Source organism: Uranotaenia lowii, chromosome 3 (assembly GCF_029784155.1).
Source record: "Uranotaenia lowii strain MFRU-FL chromosome 3, ASM2978415v1, whole genome shotgun sequence".
In the NCBI taxonomy this organism is placed as follows: Eukaryota; Metazoa; Arthropoda; class Insecta; order Diptera; family Culicidae; genus Uranotaenia; species Uranotaenia lowii.
This window is the reverse complement of record NC_073693.1, coordinates 152467376-152489709: the sequence shown is the minus strand read 5'-3', so window position 1 is coordinate 152489709 and position 22334 is coordinate 152467376. Positions and strand designations below refer to the sequence as shown.

The window sequence follows — 22334 nt, the reverse complement described above, 5'->3', positions numbered from 1 at the left end:
TTTAAAATGTAATATTCAGACCTGAATTACTATGATAAGGTTGCAAATTGCCCGGTTTTAAACGGATTGGCCCGAATATTTAATATCAAATTTGGGAAAAGTCCGGTCCGAGCCGGTTGCCCAGATTTCATTGGAAAAGGGGTTTTTTCTCATTCTCATTCTTAAATCAAACTTAAAAATAAACAAATTGTGTTTTAATTTTTTGTTTTATTAATGCATCCAAAACTTTTGCAGCAAGTTGAAAACAATTATCATGAAGGTTTTTGAAGTTTTTTTTTCTAGATTTTTTATGAGCAATTCCTAGGTTTTGAACAAAATTGACCGGTTTTGCCTGGATTTGGTCGACAATTTTGAAATCAAATACCCAGATTTTGTCAGGCTTTCATATAAAACTGCCCAGATTTATCCGGCCCTTATACGTGCTGAAAAAAAATCTGACAACCTTATTCTATGAACAAGTGAGAAAATTTTGAAAAACTGTAGCAGAATTTTGAACTTGAAATAGGTTTTTGAGGTTTTGGTATTAGTTTTTAGTTCAGATAGTCACTCTTGAATATCTTTGCTCTACTATCATAATTTGATTATGAATTTAAAATTTTGAGTGTAGAGTAGAATACCTCGCTTGCTTTTTCGGACCCTCATGGGGGAGGGGGGTGGGTGCTTTAACCCCCAACCCCCCCACCCCCCTTTCCTACGGCCATGAGTGAATATAATGCATATTTCTCGATTTCCCCTAACAAAAAGTGGTCGATATTTGAAATAGGATTTGATTAGATGTTCCGAAACTTCAAACGCGTTTTCCTCGTTTCGAGCTAACTGCTTGTTTCACCCTTATGAAAAGTTACGATACATTTATTGACCTTGAATTGTTCTTCGCGGTTCTCAGTGCGTTGATTGCATAAACGAAAAAACTGATATCCTCTAACGCTTCAGGACTCAAACACTCACTCCGGTTTGGTTATTAACATACATATGAAAACAGTTTTTCATTCTAATTTGGAGTTATATAGTTATTCGTTTTGAAACTTTTGGTAAGAACAATCACAAAGATACCTAAGGACATTAGGAACACTGCGGCGCAAAAGATGTTGTCCTTGAATGCTTTAGAAATATTTTTTCGTTTCAAACCCAATACGTAGTACAAAACCATTTGATTAAAAATAAGCAGCATTACTAAATGGAATGAGTCTAATTAATTAAACTTCTAATTGCCAATGTGTATTGAATTAGGGGGGCTGCTGCTGTAGTCAGTGATTTTCTGCATTTTAATGTTCACTCCTAATGATATTCACCGACACCGGAGAGTGCACCTAAAGCCATATCAGATTAGGTCTCTGGGGAGGGTGGAACGCAAAACGACGACAAAGTATCAAACGCACCACCACCGACCGCATGTAGAACTGAGTAAGGGTTTCGATCAAATGCACCATTATTATCGTTTTTTTTCTCTCCTAAACCGACTGCAACTGACGACGAACGCCGGATTCTGCAAGCCATCCATTGCTCATGCAATTCAAAAACTTCCAAAGCCCGGGGCGGTTGTCTTTTCGAGTTTTGCGAAATGCCACACATCAGTCCAGTCCAGCATGCAGTTATGGTGGAGCTGCTGCTGTTAGTTGATGCTTTGCCACACTTTGGCGGGACATTAACACATTTCAGAACTGCCGCGCCGTGGTTGATGTTCCGTCAAAATGAGATCTGACCGAGCAACGATGACGATGAATGGTGTGTGCCATAAAATCTCCGGTGCATATCGATGAAGTTCTAGATGTGGTTCTGTTCTGTCTGAGCATGTGCTGCAGTTCCGGCCAAAAGTGGGGCACAGTTTGACTTGACTAATATGAATTCAAATGATGCTGCATGGCAATTGATTTATTAGTTGAAGGAAGTTTGACAGAGTCCGTATGAAAAGCGGAATCAAAAACTGAACGATCAAACGTTTGGCACTCTACGTACCAAGAAGTAACATATTTAAGGTCATGAAAATAGTTTAAATTCATAAATTTACGTAATTTAAGGAACCACCTAAAATTTCCATTTTTTATCGAAATACGTCAGGCAGCGTTTAAATCTCTTTTGAAACTACAAAAAAACTATTTGTTTAAAACATGCACAGATAAATTGAGCCTCATTGAACAGCCGGGAATGTCCGAATAAGCCGGGGAATCTAGAATGCATACCCTACAATAAATAGTACCGTACTGGACTCCTATGAACGTAAAAAATGGTTGCAGAAATGTAGAAATTTGATTTAAAAATCGATTTCATCTCAGTTTAGAATTTGATACTTTGGGGCAAGGTTGCGAAATCTCATGAGATTGAGATTTTTTTGAGTGAGATTTTCCCTTTTTGAATCTCAGTGTGATGCTAGGTAATCTCATCGTGAGTATCACAAACGGTTCTTGTCTTGAATGTCAACGCTGTCTCAGACTGAGAATCACGAGCAGAAAAACTACTTTTTGGAAGGCAGAGATGCCATGGAATAATATTTGTGCAAGCTCTTGAACAATGAAACAAGTTTTATAGTTCAGAAAAAGCTGAACATACCACGACGTTTTAAAAACTGTCAGTTATACTTGATGAATGTTAAAGGCCAGTTATACTTTTTTAAAACATTTTTATAGAGAACATACTATTAAAAGCTCAGTACAATCAGGTTGATGATAAGAATTTGTTTGTTTTTTTATTTATGTCTTAAGCAAAGTTGCGGAATCTCGTTCAGTTAATATTTCATCGAGTGAGGTTCTTCCTTTTTGAATCTCAGCGTGAAACGTTAACGTTGATTGTGAATGAAAGTTTTGATTTTAAAACATCTTTCTGAAGAATGTATTATCATGACTTGTAAGAATCTGATTATAATATTTATGTCTTAGTTTAATGAAAGTTTTACAGAATGAGCAAAAAGTTTTTAAGACCAAATATATTGATGAGTCTCGCTCGTATTCAGAGGATTTAAGATATGCAAGTTATGAAATTGTATTTCCTACAGTAATGTACTTTTAAATCTCTTAAAAACGTTGATGCAAAGTTTTGCAATCATGGAAAAAACCGCAAACATTGAAATGCTTAAGCTCAAAATACTTCAGAAAACCCCCAATGGCTTAATGTGCTTGCCAGAAAAAAACATCTCAAATCTTCTGGACATAAAAAAAAACTGTAAAAAAATATAGCAACATATGAATAGCTAAATATTTGATTATTATAAATATTAACACAAAAAGTACCGCAAAGACAACTAAGCTGGGAAACACTAAGATTCAGAATTAAAATTATAAGGATCCACCGGGCCTAATTTTACAAATTTAGTATCTTTGAATTACCGAAAGTTTTTTTTGTCAATTTTGCAGAAAAAAGTTTTATGATTTTATTTATAGCATTCGAGCTATGCTTTGCTTTTACTTGTAGCGGCAACCTTAAAAACGAAGTGGAAATCTATAGATGGCTATGTAGAGTTTTAATATAAATGAAGAAAATAGTTTCTTAATCTTCCAAACAAATTAAATTTTAAAGTATAAAAATTAAAAAAAGATTGTTACCAACGAAAAACCATTCCAATTAAAACGCATGGCATCCCAGCTTATGCAACCGGCTGGAATCGACCACATATGAAAAGCATTTATGAACCAAATAAAAAGTAATAAAGAAATATAAAAATTTTCCCTTTCAAATGAAAGCGGCGGTTTGTAGCTTCTATCCTAACGGTTAATCTTTTTTATTTCAATTTAAAAAAGACATTTTAATGATTTTTATGCATTTTAACGATTTTTTCTTTCAAGAGAAGGAAAGCCGGTTTTATTTGCACCGGCTCACAGATCTTTTTTAAATATTATCTCGACTCGCGTGATGTTTGAAATTCCCTGTGGGAAATTTCTAAAGAAGAAAACATGATCGTTGCACCAAAAAGTAGGATATTATTCATACCAGCCTATCTAATGTCCGATAAATTCACTTATTCTATTAGGAGCGTTTCCAGAAGGTTTATAGAATTCTAAATAGAAAAAAGAATATGACAGAAATAATAATGTGCCATTGAATATTAAGATTGATCAAATATTATTGTACTACCATTTGGTGTAATTGTAAAATCGCTTCTTTTGTTAAGCGGCCTTACTTCTAATTTTTTGATTATTATCTTATGAGCTTTTAGACACATGCATCAGAAATAAATTGTTCTTTAATTATCATAGCTGGATTTTTTTTAACGATTTTTAGTACGTTTAAAAATGCCCTTTAAACGAAATTCGTGAAACCCTTGGAGAAAACACTGTTCAATTTTATTAAAATGGCTAGTTTAGACTGTTAATTGATCATTCACAGCCTAGTACATCATTTTGAAGCGGTTTTTGTGAAATCGGGAATGCTAAGATTGGTTTCAATAATTGGTTTTCTCTACGGTTGTTCCGGATCTTTTACAGTCTCTAAGTGACTATTCCTGTCAAAAATTCGGCAGAAAATTGCACTACCAATGAGTAGTTAGGAACAAAGAAGGGATGTCAAGGACCAAGGACGTTTAAAAAAAGATCGTTTGAAAAGAGATTTAAATAAAAGTTGAAACAAAGGACAGGTTATCACTGACATCACTGCTTCTATAATAAAATTTTTCATTCAGTTGTAAAAAAGTAGGTTCTAATTCTGAATGTATAGATGCATATTTGTTAGAATACATGATCTTTATTAATATTTCCAAATTTAGATATCCTTCACTCGTACACAACATGCTCTGAAGAAGGGACCGCATGAAATTTGATGACTGTGATAATATTACAGTTCAACATATGTTTTTTTTTTTGTATGTCAACAGCCGAGAATATACAAAAAAAAACCTAAAAAAATCTGAGTTTTAACCTTTTTTTTGTAAAAATTTCAGCCCTTGAGAGTTAAAACAAATATCGATTTTTCTATTAATGTATTCTATGCTAAGCTAACTAAGCATATTTTACTGATTTCAAATAGCCAGAAAATCGATTAGAAATGTTGCTTTTAATCCCATATTATGTTGTTGCTTTTAATTTTGAAAACCAACAAAACGTCAACGACTGAATTTTATATTTTTTTTTATTTAAGTCGTCTTGACTATGAAATTATGTTATAAATTGTTTAGTACCAAAGCGTCGTACTTGCAAATAATATTATAAAACTAGCTGATCCCATACGAACTCCGTTTCGCTTTCAACTTGTTGTATGAATACGCCAATTGTCAAGCATTTTCCAGATGCACTTCCGAAATCATTGTTTATTTATTATTGCAAAAATATTGGACGTTCACTTTTCTGTCGTCTGCTACTAAATTTGAATTCAGAAATCAATTGAACGTGCTAAAAAATCCCCGTGTATGAATTTCTACTCGACAGTTTCATGACAACGCAATTATTGCCAAAAAGGTAAACCCCTTCCGGTGGCCTCTTATACAATCTTTGATATCTGAAATCAATTTCCTTCCCTCAAAACTCCCGTGTGCAAATTTTCAAAGCAATCTATTCCATAGTAAAGCAGTGAAAAACTAATGGACTACTCCTGTCGTAGACCCCTGGCAAAACATTTGACATCTATAATCGATTGTCCGTCCCTGAATACTACTGTGTGCCAATTTTCATCCCAATCCTTCATCCTTTCATGAAAAACATTTTTTACAACCATCATTTTTTAGCAAGCTTGAATAGATTTGACTTAATAGTTTTATCTTCGAAAGATTAAACTGCTTTTTTATCTTTTCCATCCCCTATCTAATGAAAATATCTGTTGCAGATTATCCCACTTTTCAATATGGATGATCTCCCTGTAAAATGGTATATTTAAGTTTCATTTAATTAGAAATTTCTCAAAAACCTCCGAACTTTGTTGAAGCATGTTGAAAACCCACTTTGCATGTTTTCATTTATTGTGTGTATTTTTTCGCTTTTCAATTTCGCACTGTTTAATTATTAGTTTATCTTAAATGTTAAAAGTTCTACTAATAACTTTTTGAAGTTATCAACAACAAATCATCTCGAACACACCATTTTTATATTATGAAAAAGGTTTTTTTTTCGAGTTCTGTTATTTTTTCATGGGTATAAACATCCCATTAAGAAATGGCAGAATCGACAACATTGTTCATCAATGATAACTCAAAAGTTAGAAATTGGCCAGTAAAATAAAATTGTATAAAACTCAAAACCTCAAATTTTATTATCTTATCAATTTTCTAATCCCCCTTAAAAATTCCAATTGAAGCGTTAAAATCGCAGCCTTGAACTTATAAACTCTATATCTAAAATTTTTTTCTTTCTCTATGAGGAATTCCAAAAATATAAAAATGGTTGACCTTCAAAGCCCCCCAGCAGCGGTAAAGAGCACTTTGAAAGCCATTACTATTCTAGTCAATATATTCCTAACAGGCTTGTTGTATTTTTCAATCAAAATGTAGGCTTATAATTGTATCCAAATATCTCGTACCGGTAACATGTGCTTTGAACAGTAGAAGGTACAAAAAACACCCGCCGAAATTTTCACTTTCAAATTTTTAATGCTCAGCAAGCTTCGATTTGCTATCCAGTACATGTGAGCTCTGGATGGTCGTTTCTAATAGCCTGCCTATGGTGATGGTGAAAATAATCCCGCCAACGAAACGAACGGAAACGAAAGTCGGTTCACAAAATGGGTGCCATGACTTTTGGTTCGGGGGAATAAAACCGTTGTTGTTTGGACGACCGCCTTCAAAAGGGGTCATCCGAAAATCTAAAATCATTTTTCATCATTCCTGGTCCTAATGAGCACCCATGCCAAATTTCAGCTCTCTAGCTCTTAAGGCAGCTGAGCCTATTGAAGACAAACATACAAACGAACAAACAAACGGAAATTACTTTTTATATATATAGATTAAAGTGTTGTTTTCAACATTTATAAGGTAGTGTGTTGTGTACATAGACACTTTTTAAAACATAGGTACCACGAGCTTTAACACTTTCGTTATTACAAAGTTTCAATAAACTCCAATCATTAAAGCGCTCTTTTTTTATAGTAAAGCGTTTGGAGTCGTTCAACTTGGCGTGTCGCTAGTGTGAAAAGCTAATCACATTATATGATACATTCAAATATTCCATAGATTCGTTACAAATTTAACTGTCGTCAAAAAATAGTAGGGAAAAAAGTGGGGAATATAGCTGAAGATTTCTCTAATGGGATTCTGGACTTCTGATTTTTTTCTAGATGTGATGCTCAGTGAATTTCGTTTGACATCGAAAGCTTTGAGCATCACAACGAAATTCATTGTGCTGCTTAATTGATACTCATCACAGTGAGTATCAATTTTAAATGATTATCTGAAATCTTGCAACTCTGCTTTGGGGTAATATGATTGATTGAAGTGCGTTTATTTGGTCGGGTGCCGTGCGCCAAGCGATTAAGCACCCTTTGGGATATTATGATCAGTCTTTATTTCGACGATTTTAACGAGTTTTCTTGATCATAAAGGATACAAAATACTAGAGATGTAACGAATAGTGGTATTCGGCTTTTCGGTCAAACAAATATTCTGTTGAGTTTAAATAAAAAAATAAATATAAATTGTTTCAATTTTCTCATATTTCTTGCATTTTAATGCCCCTCGTGTTTTGAGTTGATTATTTGAAACTAGGAAGGACATCAGATGACTTGTCGCTTCTAGGGTGTTTATCAACAAGGAGATTAAGTTGCTGCGAAATCTGGGACAAAACAATTCGATACAGGTGCCAAGCAATTTGAAAATGCTTAATTGATAACGAATTAGATGAAGATCGAGTTAAATGAAGATCTAATTTAAGTAAGATATTTTCAAAATAGTTGTTCAAAACAACGTAACCACATGGTCGGGAAATTAAGGACGATTTTAGAAAAAAAAAATAAAAAAAGGGCAAATCTGATTAAAAGCAATCTTTTATTCTCAATCATACAAAAGAAAAAAGAAATTTAAAGTTTTTTCATTGAATTAAAGCAGCCGTGTAAAAATCGTATCGAAGGATTAATAAAAAAAATTATGTTTATTTTGGAATCTATTTAAAATCGTATTTTAATACAAAATCTAAAACTTTCAAAGAGAAATTTTAGTTTTTTTAATTTGATTTAGCGAATAATCTTATCCGGAAAGTTTTAAACAATATTTGGGCATCCCGGCCAGATTTAACTTATCTCGAATTCTTTTTATGGGCAAGCCTGAATATATCAAGAAAATCTGGAATAAACGATAATCAAAGTATTAAGCGATATTCGTCAGCATTCTCCTGTACGATCTACAGTAAAAGGTATACAGATAACCCTAAGATGCTTTACCGAACCATAAGTTTTTGATGATTGAGTAGCTCTTTCAACATTATTTTAGGATATTTCAAAATTTATCCAAAATCATTTGAAAATTTTGACAAGTCTGTTATTGTATTAATTTAAATAATAAACATTCGGCCTCTTCGACCGATTCGTCCAAATACTTAGCTCAACTATTCGGCTTAACGGTTTTTGGCAATATCCGGCCGACCGAATATTCGGTACATCTCTAAAATATACCTTCATAATATTTACAAATGCTTTTATATCAATTGCTAAGGCAGTTTGGAACAAACTCAAATGATATAAATATCAAAATATTTCCTCAAAATACAACAAAAACTACACCAAAACTAAACATTTACTCAGGAAATAAGTTGAACTCTCACATAAATCAACCTGTTGCTTCTAAACGCTTTGATTTCATAAGGAAAAACGTTTGTTTGCAAGCCTTCGAATGTATAGATATTTCATGATTTTGTTATTATATTTTTACTTACATTTAGAATCTTCAAAAATTCAACGATTTTTTCCCAATTTGAAACTCAATTTATTGGATTTTATACGTAGAAATTTTTTTTTAAATATTTAATCTCTAGACTTACACTGAACCCAATATCACACTTAAAAAACACTAGAAGATTCACTTAAAAGTTAAAACGCAGTGAATTTCTTCATTTCAAGTGGCTCATGTACATCTCACTTAAGTTTTAAGTGACCGCATCAATATACACTAGCTCATCACTTGAGTTTTAAGTGACCGGCATTGAATGTCTTCGATGCTTACTTGAAATCCACTTGACCGGTCACTTAAGCCGATATTCACTTGCCCATCACTTAAAATTCAAGTGATTTTCTGCATAGCGAATGTCAACAATGTCAGTATTGATTGTTTCATTGTTGTTTGGAAAAGAAACAACAGAGGTTTGTTTGAGTTGGTAGGTGCAGAATTAAAGTAATTTATATGTTATTAAACAATGATATTTTCCATAGGTCGACCGACAGAAACATCGTGTGAACCGGTTAACACATCGCAGAGACCTTTTTTAAAGCAATCAGGTTTCGGATACGTTTTCCGATGATGGTTTATTTTGGAAATATTCAAGTGCAATTAAAGTAAGTATCATGCAAAACAATAAATACAAGTTAAATTTATTTTTTTATTATTATTTCAGAAAAGATCAACCCGAATGTCTCGTCAAAGTGAGGAAGTCAGTGATTTTTCGAAGCCGAAAAATCTTTTCGAACCCAAATAAGGAGAAAAAGTGACGTTTTTTACGTTGTATTTTTTAATAAATAATTGTTTTGGAGAAACAAAGTTGATTAATGTTTGATATTCCGAAATTTCACCTAAAAACCACTACAACTGAAAGATAATCATGACCTGAGCAAACATTTGAAATTGACTTTGCCATTTACTTGAAATTCACTTGATCGCTCACTTAAGTGATTTCACTTGACCGGTCATTTAAAATTCACATGAATTTACGAATGGCGAAAATTCACTCCAGATGTCACTTACCTTTAAAGTGAAAATTATTTTCGGTGTAGTTATTGATGATTGATGTGGAAAATATCATGTTGTTCAAAGTTACCCCAGTGATCAATGTTTCCCCGTTTTACGGTACATCTTATTTACTGAACAAAGGAAATATTTCAGAAGTTTTTAGCGAAATAAGCATTTTTTTCTGATAAAGAAGAATTTTTTCCTCGTTTAAAAAAAAATGTAACGGCTTCTACGGGGAATAGATGATATTTTTCCAAGATTTGTAAAAATATCGACAAAAATTAAGAAATTGTCAGTATTTAAATTTTGCAGAAATTTGAAAAAGTGAAGAAAGTGAAGAATAACAATTAAAATCCTTTTAAATTATAAGTTTTCTTGGGCTTTGTTGGAATAATATTAATAAAACCAGATACCGTCAAACGGGGCAACATGCAAAAGCAGGGTTAGATGCAACATTTCTATACCACAACACTAATTCAATTTTTATTTCAATATACTGTAATAAAGTTATCATTCAATGATAACAAATTGATGATGACATAGTTTTTAACATCGTGAAGAAGTTTTTTTCAGGTTTTGATAGTCATAAAAAATTTAAAAAATCGAGCAATAAATGTACAAAATTTTACATTTTTCGGTGTCGTAAAAAACTTTGCCTAGTATGACGGATTGGCTTAATGATATCACCTACAAACTTTATATTGCTTTCATTATCCTATACCAACACTGTTGGTGTATAAATATTTTTCGAATAATCACTGAATTTTTTCAAACAAATATTTTTATTACTCAGTTAGCTGTCTGGGGCAAAATGCAACAAAATGCAAATCAGAACTAAATCTCATAAATCGTGTTTCCATATGCTGGGATGTGATTGTTTTGCATTATGCGTGTGTTAACATTCAAATTTCATCCATCCTAAGAATTATTTTCATGATTTAAGCTAAAAGAATATTTTGTAGAATTTTTTACCCCTAAATGTATGCAGCAGATTAACACTTTTGTCTTAAAAAAAATTTCACAGAAAAAAATGGAAAATTTAATTTGAACAACACCAAACATTACTGCAAATGGTGCATTATGCGTTATGACATCACAACTGTATCAAAGACTATAAATTTTTAAACGTTTTCATTCGGTTTTTCATTAATTACAGAGTTTGTTGCAACTTACCCCTTTTTCTTAGTAGGGTGGAAATCGCATGTTTTTGAAAATTTAGAAGAAAATGGTAAAAGCAATAATTTTTCTGACTACGTCAGTTTGGTGTCCCCTCAACCTTAAAACTTTTGATGTACAAGAGGAATGATAATCTGTAAGCATTAAGATTTTAGAAGCTATTGAAGTTGAAAATTGTTGCATGTTGCCCCAGTTGACGGTAATCTGGAATGCTCACATTATAAGCATAACCAGGAGTGTGAATAATACAAAATTTATATTAGTGTTTCGAACATCATTGAAATTGCGTCTATTTTTACACTGTACATCCTTTTTAATTTTGGAAAAAAAAGATAACTGTAGCTTTTTAAATAATATCTATGTGCATAACTCACTTCCACTATTGAATTTTTATTCCTATTTGAATCTTAGATTTGAAATTTCAACTGAAAGTTTTCCAACTGATGAAGTTTGATGATGTACTGATGTACTTTTTAAATTTTCTTTTACTGAAGGAAATACCCTGAATTCAGCATTCTCTAAATGACCATTCTCAAATTAGTATTATCAAAAAACGCTTTCAAAATTGAATTGCAAATTTCATTTTACGATTCTTTAAACATAAACATTGATATTTTTTCAATCTAATTTTATTCCAGATTTATGGTTCTGTGTCTTGAAAATTCAATTTACATTATGTTTTATTGTTTTCTACACACTATTAATTTTTTGGTGTAAATTTATGTCAAATTGGATGCACAAAACTGAAGCATCACTTATGTCATAAAATTTCACTAGAGAAGACAGAAACGTTTGAAGCCATAAATTCTCGAAGACGTAAAATTGCATAGGAAAGGATGTAATTTTATGTCAAACTGGATGCACATAAATTAATCATCGCATTTCACATAAAATTAAATTGTTGTTGACATAGAATGCAAAAGAGTACAATAAGTACAATTCAGGGATTTTTCAGGAAAAAATAATAAGATTTTTTCATTCATAATTTAAGTACAAATTCCTGTTTATTTCATATTTATAAAAAGCTGATCTTTACCTACACACTATTAATTTAATTCAACTCTTAAATTTATTTGCACTCACTCAGGATGGTTTAAGTGAAAATGTTTTCTTTCATCCACATCCACGAAACTGTTCTTCCATAGCGTACTTCACATAATTCTTGTTCACTTAATGAATATTTTTAAAACATTCCAAAACAATCTTTGCAAGACCGATGAGCTTCGAGGGAACGTTAATTATCAACATATGATGTATTGCTACGCGCATGGAGTAATATTATGTAATAAATGATGTAAAATTAGATCAATTTAGTTTTATGTCATAAAAAATTTAAGTTTCTAAGCGTTTCGGGCTCGTGTAATTTTGAAAAATTTTTGGTATGTAAGGTAATTTTTGTCACATTTCGAAGAACTTTTGACAAAAGCTTCTTAATTTTTTAATAACATTTTTTTAAAATAAATAAATAATTTTTAATTTTAAGTTTTAATCCGCATTACATTTTAAAAGTTTTACCACTTAACATGAACACGATTTTTTGTGTTTTAAAGATGTGAAAGAGAAAATAACATTTGGATTTGAACTATCAATTTTGCAACTCCTGCTTTCCTATGACTGTAACTTATTCTCAATTTCGTATTTTAATTTTATTTATTTTATTTGTAATTCGATAGTACGATTTTACTTTGAGACATTGTGTTGTGGGCAGTGTCTCCAATTTTCAGCTTCAATTTTCGAAATGCTGTCAAATGAAAGATAGAAGGCTTAGGTAGTCAATTCATTGAAGCGACGTTCATTTGAAAATTGGTGCTATTTCCGATGAAAATAACTAAGTTGGCTTTCAAGGTACGAATGTTCATTTTCATTTGGATGTTTTCATTTTCATTTTCAAATGAAAATGAAGTTCGTTATTTTTGTATCTTTCAAAAGGTCGTGACATTGCAGTTTAATGGATTTAAAGCAGTTCGTACATTTCAGTACCGGTTCGTCAGCTTTTCTTTGCCATCAAATACCAGCTTACAACCAAAAGGTCAACACAAAAATGTATAATCTTTCTCGGATTTTTGGGAAAATAGACCAGCATTTTAGGAATTTAGGAAGTTATCTGATGTCAAATCTTATGAACACTATGCCTGAAAGTAATCTTATCTATGAAAACCTCGTTATTCGGTCTGATGTGTCCTAATTCCGAATAGCGATTAAATTAAAAAAACATTTATGAACTATTCAAAGTATCGTGTTTTTCTTTCAATATAATTTCATTATTACTTATTAGTTTAATAATTTATTGAACTACAGTCAAGCGACCATTAACTCGTGTCATTTTCCTGGTGTTAAGATGTTGATAGTGGATGAAATAATTTCCTAATGTAACTTAAAAATGACACTATAATTGATGAGAAAAATCACTATTTTTACAAAAAAGACGGTAAATAATTATTTCATAACATTCTTAAATAATGTTAAATGCATGCTTAGCTACAATAGTATTCAAAAACTCAGTAAAAGGACTTGGATTTCCGAATTGTCAAATTTTATGAAGTAAGAAAACAGCATTTTTCGTCTTAGGGTTAGAAAAGTAATTTATTGAGATCAAGAATTAGCAACACAAATTAGCCATATTGGCTTCAAATAAATTTCTATTCAATTTGCAAAGTAAAATATTACTTAAAGTTTTCTCTCCAAGGTTCACGCGGTTGGTCGAAAGTATAAGTGATAGTGCACTAAAAGCACGTTCCACCGACACTTGATTAGAAGGTGTAGCAAAAATAACAGATGCTACTGCATACAGTTCTGGATGGCTCTGCTTACGCGATACCCAAAACTTGTAAGTGTCGAATGTATACATCTGCCTGGGTTCTATTTCGACAGACTTCAGCTGTTGCAGGAATCGTCCAGAGCTGCCCTCAGAATTTGAATCAAAAGAACCTCCAAAAAGTTCTGTTAGGAAGTCTTCGAAATCGTCGTTATTGGTGTTCCCTGATAAGCTGTTCTCAACCCTTCCTTGACTTCCTAAACGGTTGATCCGATTCCACGTGTCGATAATCATTTTCTAAAAATAAAGCATTCGAAATTCAATGATACACTTAGCTTACAAAGCTTAACATCTTTCCAGGAATTTTGTTTCAACTTACTTGAATACCTTCCTTTTCTTGGCTAGAGAACAAATTGGAACCAAGACAGTTAACACGAGGGTCCAGATAGAGAGCCATCTTGAACGCATTCGACTGTTTTAAATCCTTCAGCCGGTTGATTAGAGCCTCTATCAGAAGCCTGGAATAGGGATTTGTGTCCATTTTTCTCAACTCGTTGATTGCATTTAACCAGTGAAGGTAAAAATCCGATAAAGAGATATGGTCAGCCTGCATTTTTATCGTACACCTATTGACTGGTTCAAATGCCTCTGAGTAATTATCCACAAAATTCCAAAGGTCTTCCGTGAGATCTGGAAATATAATTAAAGTACAACTTTTATTTTCATAATAATTTTAAGTAAGTCCTTACCGAGTTCGTTGAACTGCTCGCCAAGATCTTTAAAAAACATTTTTTGCTTTTTGAATGCCTCGATCATTTTGTAGACACCTCCCCATCTGGTTGGGCTCCAAACAGGGGGATATCTAGCGTTTTTGGTTTCAAATAGTGCTTTGTATTTAATTAGCCTGGTTTTTTTGGCAATCGCTGTTATTAGCTTCACCGACTCGTTCGTTGTATTGACAACCGAAGTGATTGCCAACTGAAGCGTATGGACCGCACACCTTATAAGGTTCAATTGACTTTTTAACTCATTTGTTAACTCAAATAATGTTTGTTGATCATTCTGGTCTTGATCATCATCATCCAGGGCATTCAAATATGCTATTTCCAGATCACTTTTTAGCCCTCTTACGGCAGCAAGCATATTAGCCCCGTTATCGGTTGTGACGGAAAAAATCTGATCAATTGTTATACCGTAGGCAGCCAAGGTTTCCAGAATTTTGTTTTTCAAAAATACTGCTGTTTGCCTTTCCTTTACCTCGATTATTCCTGCCAAATAATAAGAAATGTTCAAAAAAGAAAAAGAACAAAAATTTATTTATCTTACCGACAGTCCTAGTCACGACTTGATCATCCAAGGCATAATTTACATGGATACAAATAACATGTCGATAATGTTTGCTGGCGGAATCGATTTTGACCGAAACTAGTTTTCCTGCCATTTCCTCTGACAACTTTGCTCGGATTCTCCCAGCAGCATCATCGAGATAACCACTCAAGTTTTCTTCATTCAGGGTCAAATTGAATGCTTCGGCTAGAGGTCCATAAACTAATTTGAACCCTTCCCAGCCAACGCAGGCCAACGGTAGGTTATGGTACGTCACAAGTTTTAGAACAGATTCCAACGTTGCCTGCCTGTCGATTGCTACCAAACGTTTCGGGATGGTTCTTTTTTTCTTCGTTGGCATGTCGTCTTTGAAAAAACCCGAACGATTGGCAGTCTCTGGGTGTTGGCTCCTGAAGTGTCGCACCATGTTCTGGGGGTCATATCTGGTTTGAGTATAACGACACAAACTTCCGGGTTCAATTGCGCAGTACGTAACGTTTTCCTCCTTTCTCACGTATCTATCGGCCAAATCAGAAAATGTTATTCTTTTCTGAGCACCGGAGGTCCCTGCAATAGGTTGGGATTCCATATTTATCACTTAAAAAGCAATTGAACCGAGCCACTTCTAATTTTCAGTTCACTTTGAAAATGAATAAACACGGTTTCACATGAAAATAATTAGCTTTTATTTGACAGTCCTGCTGGTAGCCTTGACAATCCCGTGTGTGGTAAGTTCTTTCAAAATGCATGAACACTAAAAGGTTTTCAATCTAGTATGCAAATCCTAAGTTTTCATTTGAATGGCAGCAAAGAATTTTGAGTATGAGCATTTCTTAGCATCAAGTTTCAATTGATTGATTGAAAAATGGTGACTATGGTTGTGGGTCTGAATAAAATCTGGGTTTTTAATTTTACTGTTGAACTGTCTGTTTCTCCATGGAGGTTGACTTTAATTCTGTTGTATTTTTTTTTTTTTAATTTTAGATTCTTTGTCGGAAGTCTCAATGTTACCACAGATGAACAGATGTACAAGCTCGAACAAAAAATCTACAGAAACATGTAAAAAATTTCCAGTGCTCTCTTTGGAAAAGACGCTAAAAATGACGGAAAACAGTGCCATCTATTGATTGATTTGTAACTTATGAACGGCACAATAGATGGCACTGTTTCTAGATGGCTGTTTGAACTAAACATGAATTTCTGTCTTTTTGTCTGTTCCCTATAGACTAGGAAATTACTGAACCGATTTGCATGAAATTTGAGACGAGGGGTCTTTGAGGGCCGGGGCAGGTTCCTATTCCAATTGAAACCAAATTTTGTATGGGAGTGTATTTGGTTATAAGAGATGTTTCTTAGATGGTTTGGCACCCCTTTCTCCTTCCAATGAGGAAATAGGAAGTGGAGAGGGGGCTGCTATACAATTTTTCGCACAATTCGAGAACTAATCAAGCAAACGGAACCAAATTTGGCATACGAGGGTATATGGTTAGTAAAAATATTTTCATCATGGTTTGGGACTCCTCTTTTCTTCTATTGTGGAGATAGAAAAGGAGACAATTTTTTGCAAAATTCGAGAACTAATCAAGCAAATGGAACCACACAATTAACATACCACGTATTACAGGACAAGACACTTAACGTTCTTACAAACTCGCTAACTTTCAGCTACTCAGTTCAGAGTGGCGGTTACTCAGTTGTCGCCAAAACCGCACCTACTCAGTTCTGACTAAACGGCATTTACTCAGAACTGACTAACAGCCCTTTTCGCGACAACTGAGTCATGGTTACTCAGAATGCGCGAATAATTCTGAAGCGGTTTTTGGCCGCTTTTTTCATGCTAGAATAACTAAAACCTGTATTATTATTCAGACAAATGATGGATTTGTTGATTGATGAATAATAAAAGTGAAAATATTGTTCATACACCTTTATTTTAAAAAAAATCCGCAAACTTTTTGAATTTTTTTTTGCCCGTCTGGTTTTGTCTCCCGGGCCGGGACCCATTATGCCGTACTAGATGGCAAATCTATTTGGACCATCATCACTTCGTTGCAGAATCCTGTAATATAAATAAAACCGTATCAACATCTAAAAATTACCTTTAAAATCAATATATTCACCATGTAAAATTTCAAGTTTTTGCTGCACAAAACCAACCAAGTTCAACCGCCTCGCACAAACTGTTCAACATTTACTCAGTTGTCGCCTTCAAGCACTCGAGTTCTCTGAGTGGCGAATTTTCTGCCGTCTGAGTAATCTTTCCGCTGATTTCTGAGTTCGTTAAGATCAGCCGTCGGCTGCTTCATACATGTGGCGACGTCTGAGTAAAAGGTAGCCGAGCTCTGAGTATTTCAAATTTAGCGAGAACGGAACAAACGCTCCTTTTGTGAGAACGTTAAGTGTCGTGTCCTGTAATACGTCGTGTGTTAATTGTGTAGTTAAGTTCTTACGTTGGCACACATCGGCTTGAAATGAGGCAAATGGAACCAAATTTGACATGGATGGATATTGGGATTCGAGAAATGTATCTATGATTAATTGGGACTCCACCCTCTTCGATTAGGGAGTTAAAAAGAGAGGGTGGGGATTTCCCATACAGTTTTATGTATTTCTCGAGAACTAATTAATCGAACAAAAATAACCAAATTTATCATTAAAAAGATGGTGGAAGTATATTCGAGTACTAGAATTGTTTTTAATGTTTCTAGTCCCCTCCTTTTCTCCAACGGAAGTGGGAAAGGAGTTTTTCATACATTTTTTTTTGGATCACTCGAGTACTTTTCAATCAAATTTATTTGCAGAGGTTATTTTAGTAAAGTTATTTTAGTAAAGTTTTAAAATCTATCCTTAAATTTTTCTAATCCAGATAGTTTGGTGTAGTGATAGAGTTATTAAAAAAATTGTGAATTGAATTTTGCATTTAACAGCTTTAATCAGCATTTTCATTTTCGATAAGTTGATTGATTTTTCCGCAATTTTGATAGCAATATAAGTTTTATTTTCTTCTTGATTACTAGATCATTCATAGCACAAGGTAATGAATTATGCCTAGATGTGACCCAGATTGATATTTAGCCGATCAAATCAAAACCATCTAAACGATTTTAAAAATTAAAACTATTTTGATTTCGTGTTTATTAAAACAGCAATTGTTGTCTAAGAAATAAGAATTTAGTACTAAAGCATATGAAATAATGGTATGCCGCACATTTGAAAAAAAGAATGTAGGAAGATTTACACATAGTTGTATAATCCAAGGTTAGTTTCGATTCATATCGATAACAGAAAAAAGAATGAGATGTTTTCGATAGAAATAGATCAAAAACATTTTTTTAACATATACTTAACTGAAGATTTTTTTAAGGTTTTATTTTTGACACTTTATCAGCATTATGGCATTCGTGTCTATTAACTGAAAATGTATCAAGCGCCAACAACAAAATAAGATGAAAATGAACAGACACTGAACTGAACAAAAGCCTGTTCTTCAAAATAGAGGAATGATGTTGTAACAGTATTCTGTACACCGTTAATTCGAATCACCTCAGTGTATATGAGCGGTGTCTTGGATAAAAAACTTAGTACAATTTGATCAACTGTGGCATTTTTTCTACCTTTCCCACTTACTCTTAGGTTCGATCGAAACCCATTGTGTGAGTTTGGCGGCTTATCCAAGGGATTGGTAATGCCACGATGAGCTGACTCAAGCCTCTTTGTTCGTTGGGCTTCATCGAGAGCAGTTGAAGTTTTGTGCACGCAGCAGACTTTAAGTGTTGTCGTTTCCGTTCGATACAAATGGTAGGCTGCGGTGGATGGAATAGTTTGTAACTATTTATTATAGTATTTCCAGCCTTTATTAACTGTCGCTAAATGTATCATCGGTGCATGCGATGAATAGCGTGTTTGAAAGTGAGTGATAAGAATTTTGTTAAACACAAACGAAACACTAAATGATATCCATTTTGTACTAGAACTGCTCTAACAATAGCACATCAAAGCTACAGTAGAGAGATCTATCCGTTAGATAAAAGAAGTTCATCAGGTATGACTATTGTCCGTTTTGTCCGTTTTTCGTGTGATACATAACCTAATCGTACACGTGTGTGTAGATTAAACCTTTACACGAAGGTTTTTTTGTAGATTCTACAGTTCCGTCGTCTCGGCCAGTCGGTTCCGAATCCAGCCTCTTGAACCGAGACTGGCCAGTGGGAGAAAACAACGTTTGGGCCGAGTGATCGACAATAGCGTGGTCAAGGTCATCCAGGCAGCTTGCACGTCCGTAGGAGGTACCAGCAATCACCTCCGAGCCAAGGGACCCCGGTCGGTTAGTGGTCGAAACTTTGATAACTGTTATTCTTTTCGGCGCAAAAATCATCATTTTTAGGCTTTGTGTGATGTTTACATGAAAATTTTTAGAAAATGTTTATAGAACCATCGAAGCATGAACAGATTTTTTTGCAATCCTTTAAATTTCGAAAATCTGCTTTCCAATCGATTGTTAATGAACAGATTAGTTCAGTAAGTTGAAATCTTGAAAAGTCTTTAAAATTACCCTCAGAGAGAAAGAGAAAAAATGCTGTAATTAAGTCGAGTAACAAAATTTAAACATATTTTTTCTCCTTATAAAACAATTCTTTTCCTTAAATCATTGGGTTACAGCTCATCCATATGAATGCTTTTTGCTTTAAAAATAAAAATCTAGTAATTTACAGTATAAAAAGTCGTCAGATGCTGTTTGGCATCACATCAAGTTGTAATGAGTCAAGTCTACAATTTTAACAAGTTTAAAATGGGAAGGTATTTGGGTACGAGATAAGTTTCTATGACTGTTACAAACCTTTCTGCATTGCAGTGTAAAGAAGGGAGGGACATAGGGAGTTCCATATAAATTGCACTATATAGCTTGAAAACTTATTAACCAATCAGGGCTTCCATACAAGTGTGTTTGCATAAATAGTTTTAGACCCTTCCTTTTTTCTGGGTGGGGTCGGAAAGAAAGAGGCAAGTCTTTATTCATATTAAATTTATCATAATATCAAAACTTATCAGACAAATAAAGCCTCAATTAGATTCTAAAAATGAGTTTAAACTAGTTCGTGAGCACTTTTTGCATCGGATCAGGGAAAGGGCTTGAAGTCCATATCAATCTATCATTAAATCAACTTTGTACTGAAATTCGAAACTCCAGTTGCAGCTCTCTTTTGAACGAGTTTGCTTCTAGATTATGGTGAAATTTTATTTGAAATGCTGCCTTAGAAATTAAAGTTAATTTCAATCATTTTAGCAAATTTAATTTATTTTTGGAAAGTGTAGCAAAGCACACCGGGTCAGCTAGTATCAGCATAAAATTTGAAATGAACAAAACGTTTTTTTTTCAATGTGATTAATAGTAGAGCGAAGGAGAAACTTGTTTAGATAAACTTCATAATAAAAACCTATTTTAAAGACGTTTTTGTGTGGCGGTTATTAGGTCATTAGGAAATGTGAACGTCATATAGTATCGTATAATGAAATCTTTTAGACCTGAGTGATTTAGGATTAAATACCGTGCAAATTTTTTGGCCTTCTTTTCTAACACCTTTCTTCAAACACTTTTAGGATCCAGTAATTTTACGATAGAAAAGACACCAACAGTGTTAGAAAAGACATACACCGTCTTAGCCGATTTAGGCTTTACAGACTGAATAAATGACGTGGACAACTTAAGAATAACATTTAACACCCAGTACCGAGATGGGAATCGAACCCATGCCATCAGTGGACCAGCGATTACCGTCTTACCACGCTAACCACCCGATCACTGAAACGTCGATACTACTGTAAATTCATTTCTTCATCTGATTTTAAATAACGTGGTGCAAAATGTTGTATGAGATGTTAAATTTTCAAAAGCTATGTGTATCATTTAATTTTATTCATGCATTGTGTCATAAGCGCACTACCCTCATACTGGATTGTTCAGATACGTTAATTTATCAGCCATTTCAACTAAATTATGCATCACTAGAACTCTATATTTGTCCGTTGCGTTACACAAAGCCTCAGAAAGGATATTTGTAATATTATAAGAATTGATCATTTGAACGCTTGGATTCACTTAATCTTTAAACTATATTTCGGTCAATCGAAGAGAGTCAAGTCCCAGGATCACTACTCCTTCGGTCAGTTCCTATCACCGAACGCATTCGATCCAAATGCAGTCAACAGTCTTTATTAATGAAATCATACATTCGGAAATCGTTCCGTCCGCCCGAGTGCAAAATTCATCACCACACGCAAGTGCAATTGCAATTCGGATCGAACTTGAGGGGCTGTTGTCGCTGCTAGCTGGTGCCATTTAATCACACGTTTTCACATATTAACGAATGAACGGGTTTGGGTATGGATGGAGGGGCTCAGAATTTATGTCGCACGCAGCCGCCAGAGCCTAGAATTAGAATCTGTCTGCGTGTGTCTCCACCATTCATCCACAATCTGCTGTGCCGCAGCCAGAATCCTTCAGGTTTGATTGAACTCTTAATTGAACTCACCTTGAGTAGCATTTTCTCACAGTTAAGATTTAAAGCCGATTGCAAGAGACACCGAAGGCAAGTTGTTATATTTGCATTTGAATTTGTAGCACTGGTATGGGGTTTGGTTTTTCCTTTTGGTTTCGCACTTATAAATTCAGTCCTTTCGAATGTCCTTTGGATGTCAACGATATTGCGGCCCGACAATAGAACCGTGCACTATTTTCACCAAGTTTCACCAAAAGGGAACCGATCACGAGCCAATCCGTATTTAGTTCCGCGCCAACCGAAGGTCTCTGCACTATTCAAGAGGCGTTCATCTTCTTTTCACGTTTATATACCGAGAGCCGAAAGACATTATGTCCGCCCAGACCCTCAAGATCAAGATTGCAATTTCCACCGAACGTACGAACGAACGGAGACCCGGGCTACCTTCCCGAGTTACGAGAGTGCTCCGGTTGAATTTTTGTTTTCTTCGGAAAAGACGCGAAACGCCGAGGCCAGTTCCAAGAGTAAGCTTTTTCCGTGTGGGTACGCATAAAACGGCCACATGACTTCAAACGACAGACAGACATATGTAAGCTGCGCGGGTGTAAAGCAAAGCTGAGTGGCGCCTTGCCATGCATCAATTCTCCAACAGTGGTGAGTGCCTTTCACTCTCTGCACAATTACTGTCGGCCCTGGTTTGATCGCCCTGGTCGTCGGAAGATCTTTGATCGACACGCGCCTTGTGGGTCGAGGCTGATGGCGGCTTCGAGAAAATGGAATTTTCTCATGTCAAACG

At 34.2% G+C, this 22334-nt stretch overlaps 1 protein-coding gene across 1 annotated transcript in view; it reads right to left on the bottom strand.

Moving 5' to 3' along the window:
• LOC129754086 (uncharacterized) overlaps positions 1-21868 on the bottom strand; it is a 90041-nt gene extending 68173 nt beyond the window's left edge. Inside the window, exon 1 of the mRNA XM_055749954.1 lies at positions 21572-21868. Coding sequence (XP_055605929.1) covers positions 21572-21583 — 12 coding nt within the window. The 5' untranslated portion in view covers positions 21584-21868. The remainder of the gene's footprint in view (positions 1-21571) is intronic.
• Between the last annotated feature and the right edge of the window lie 466 nt (positions 21869-22334).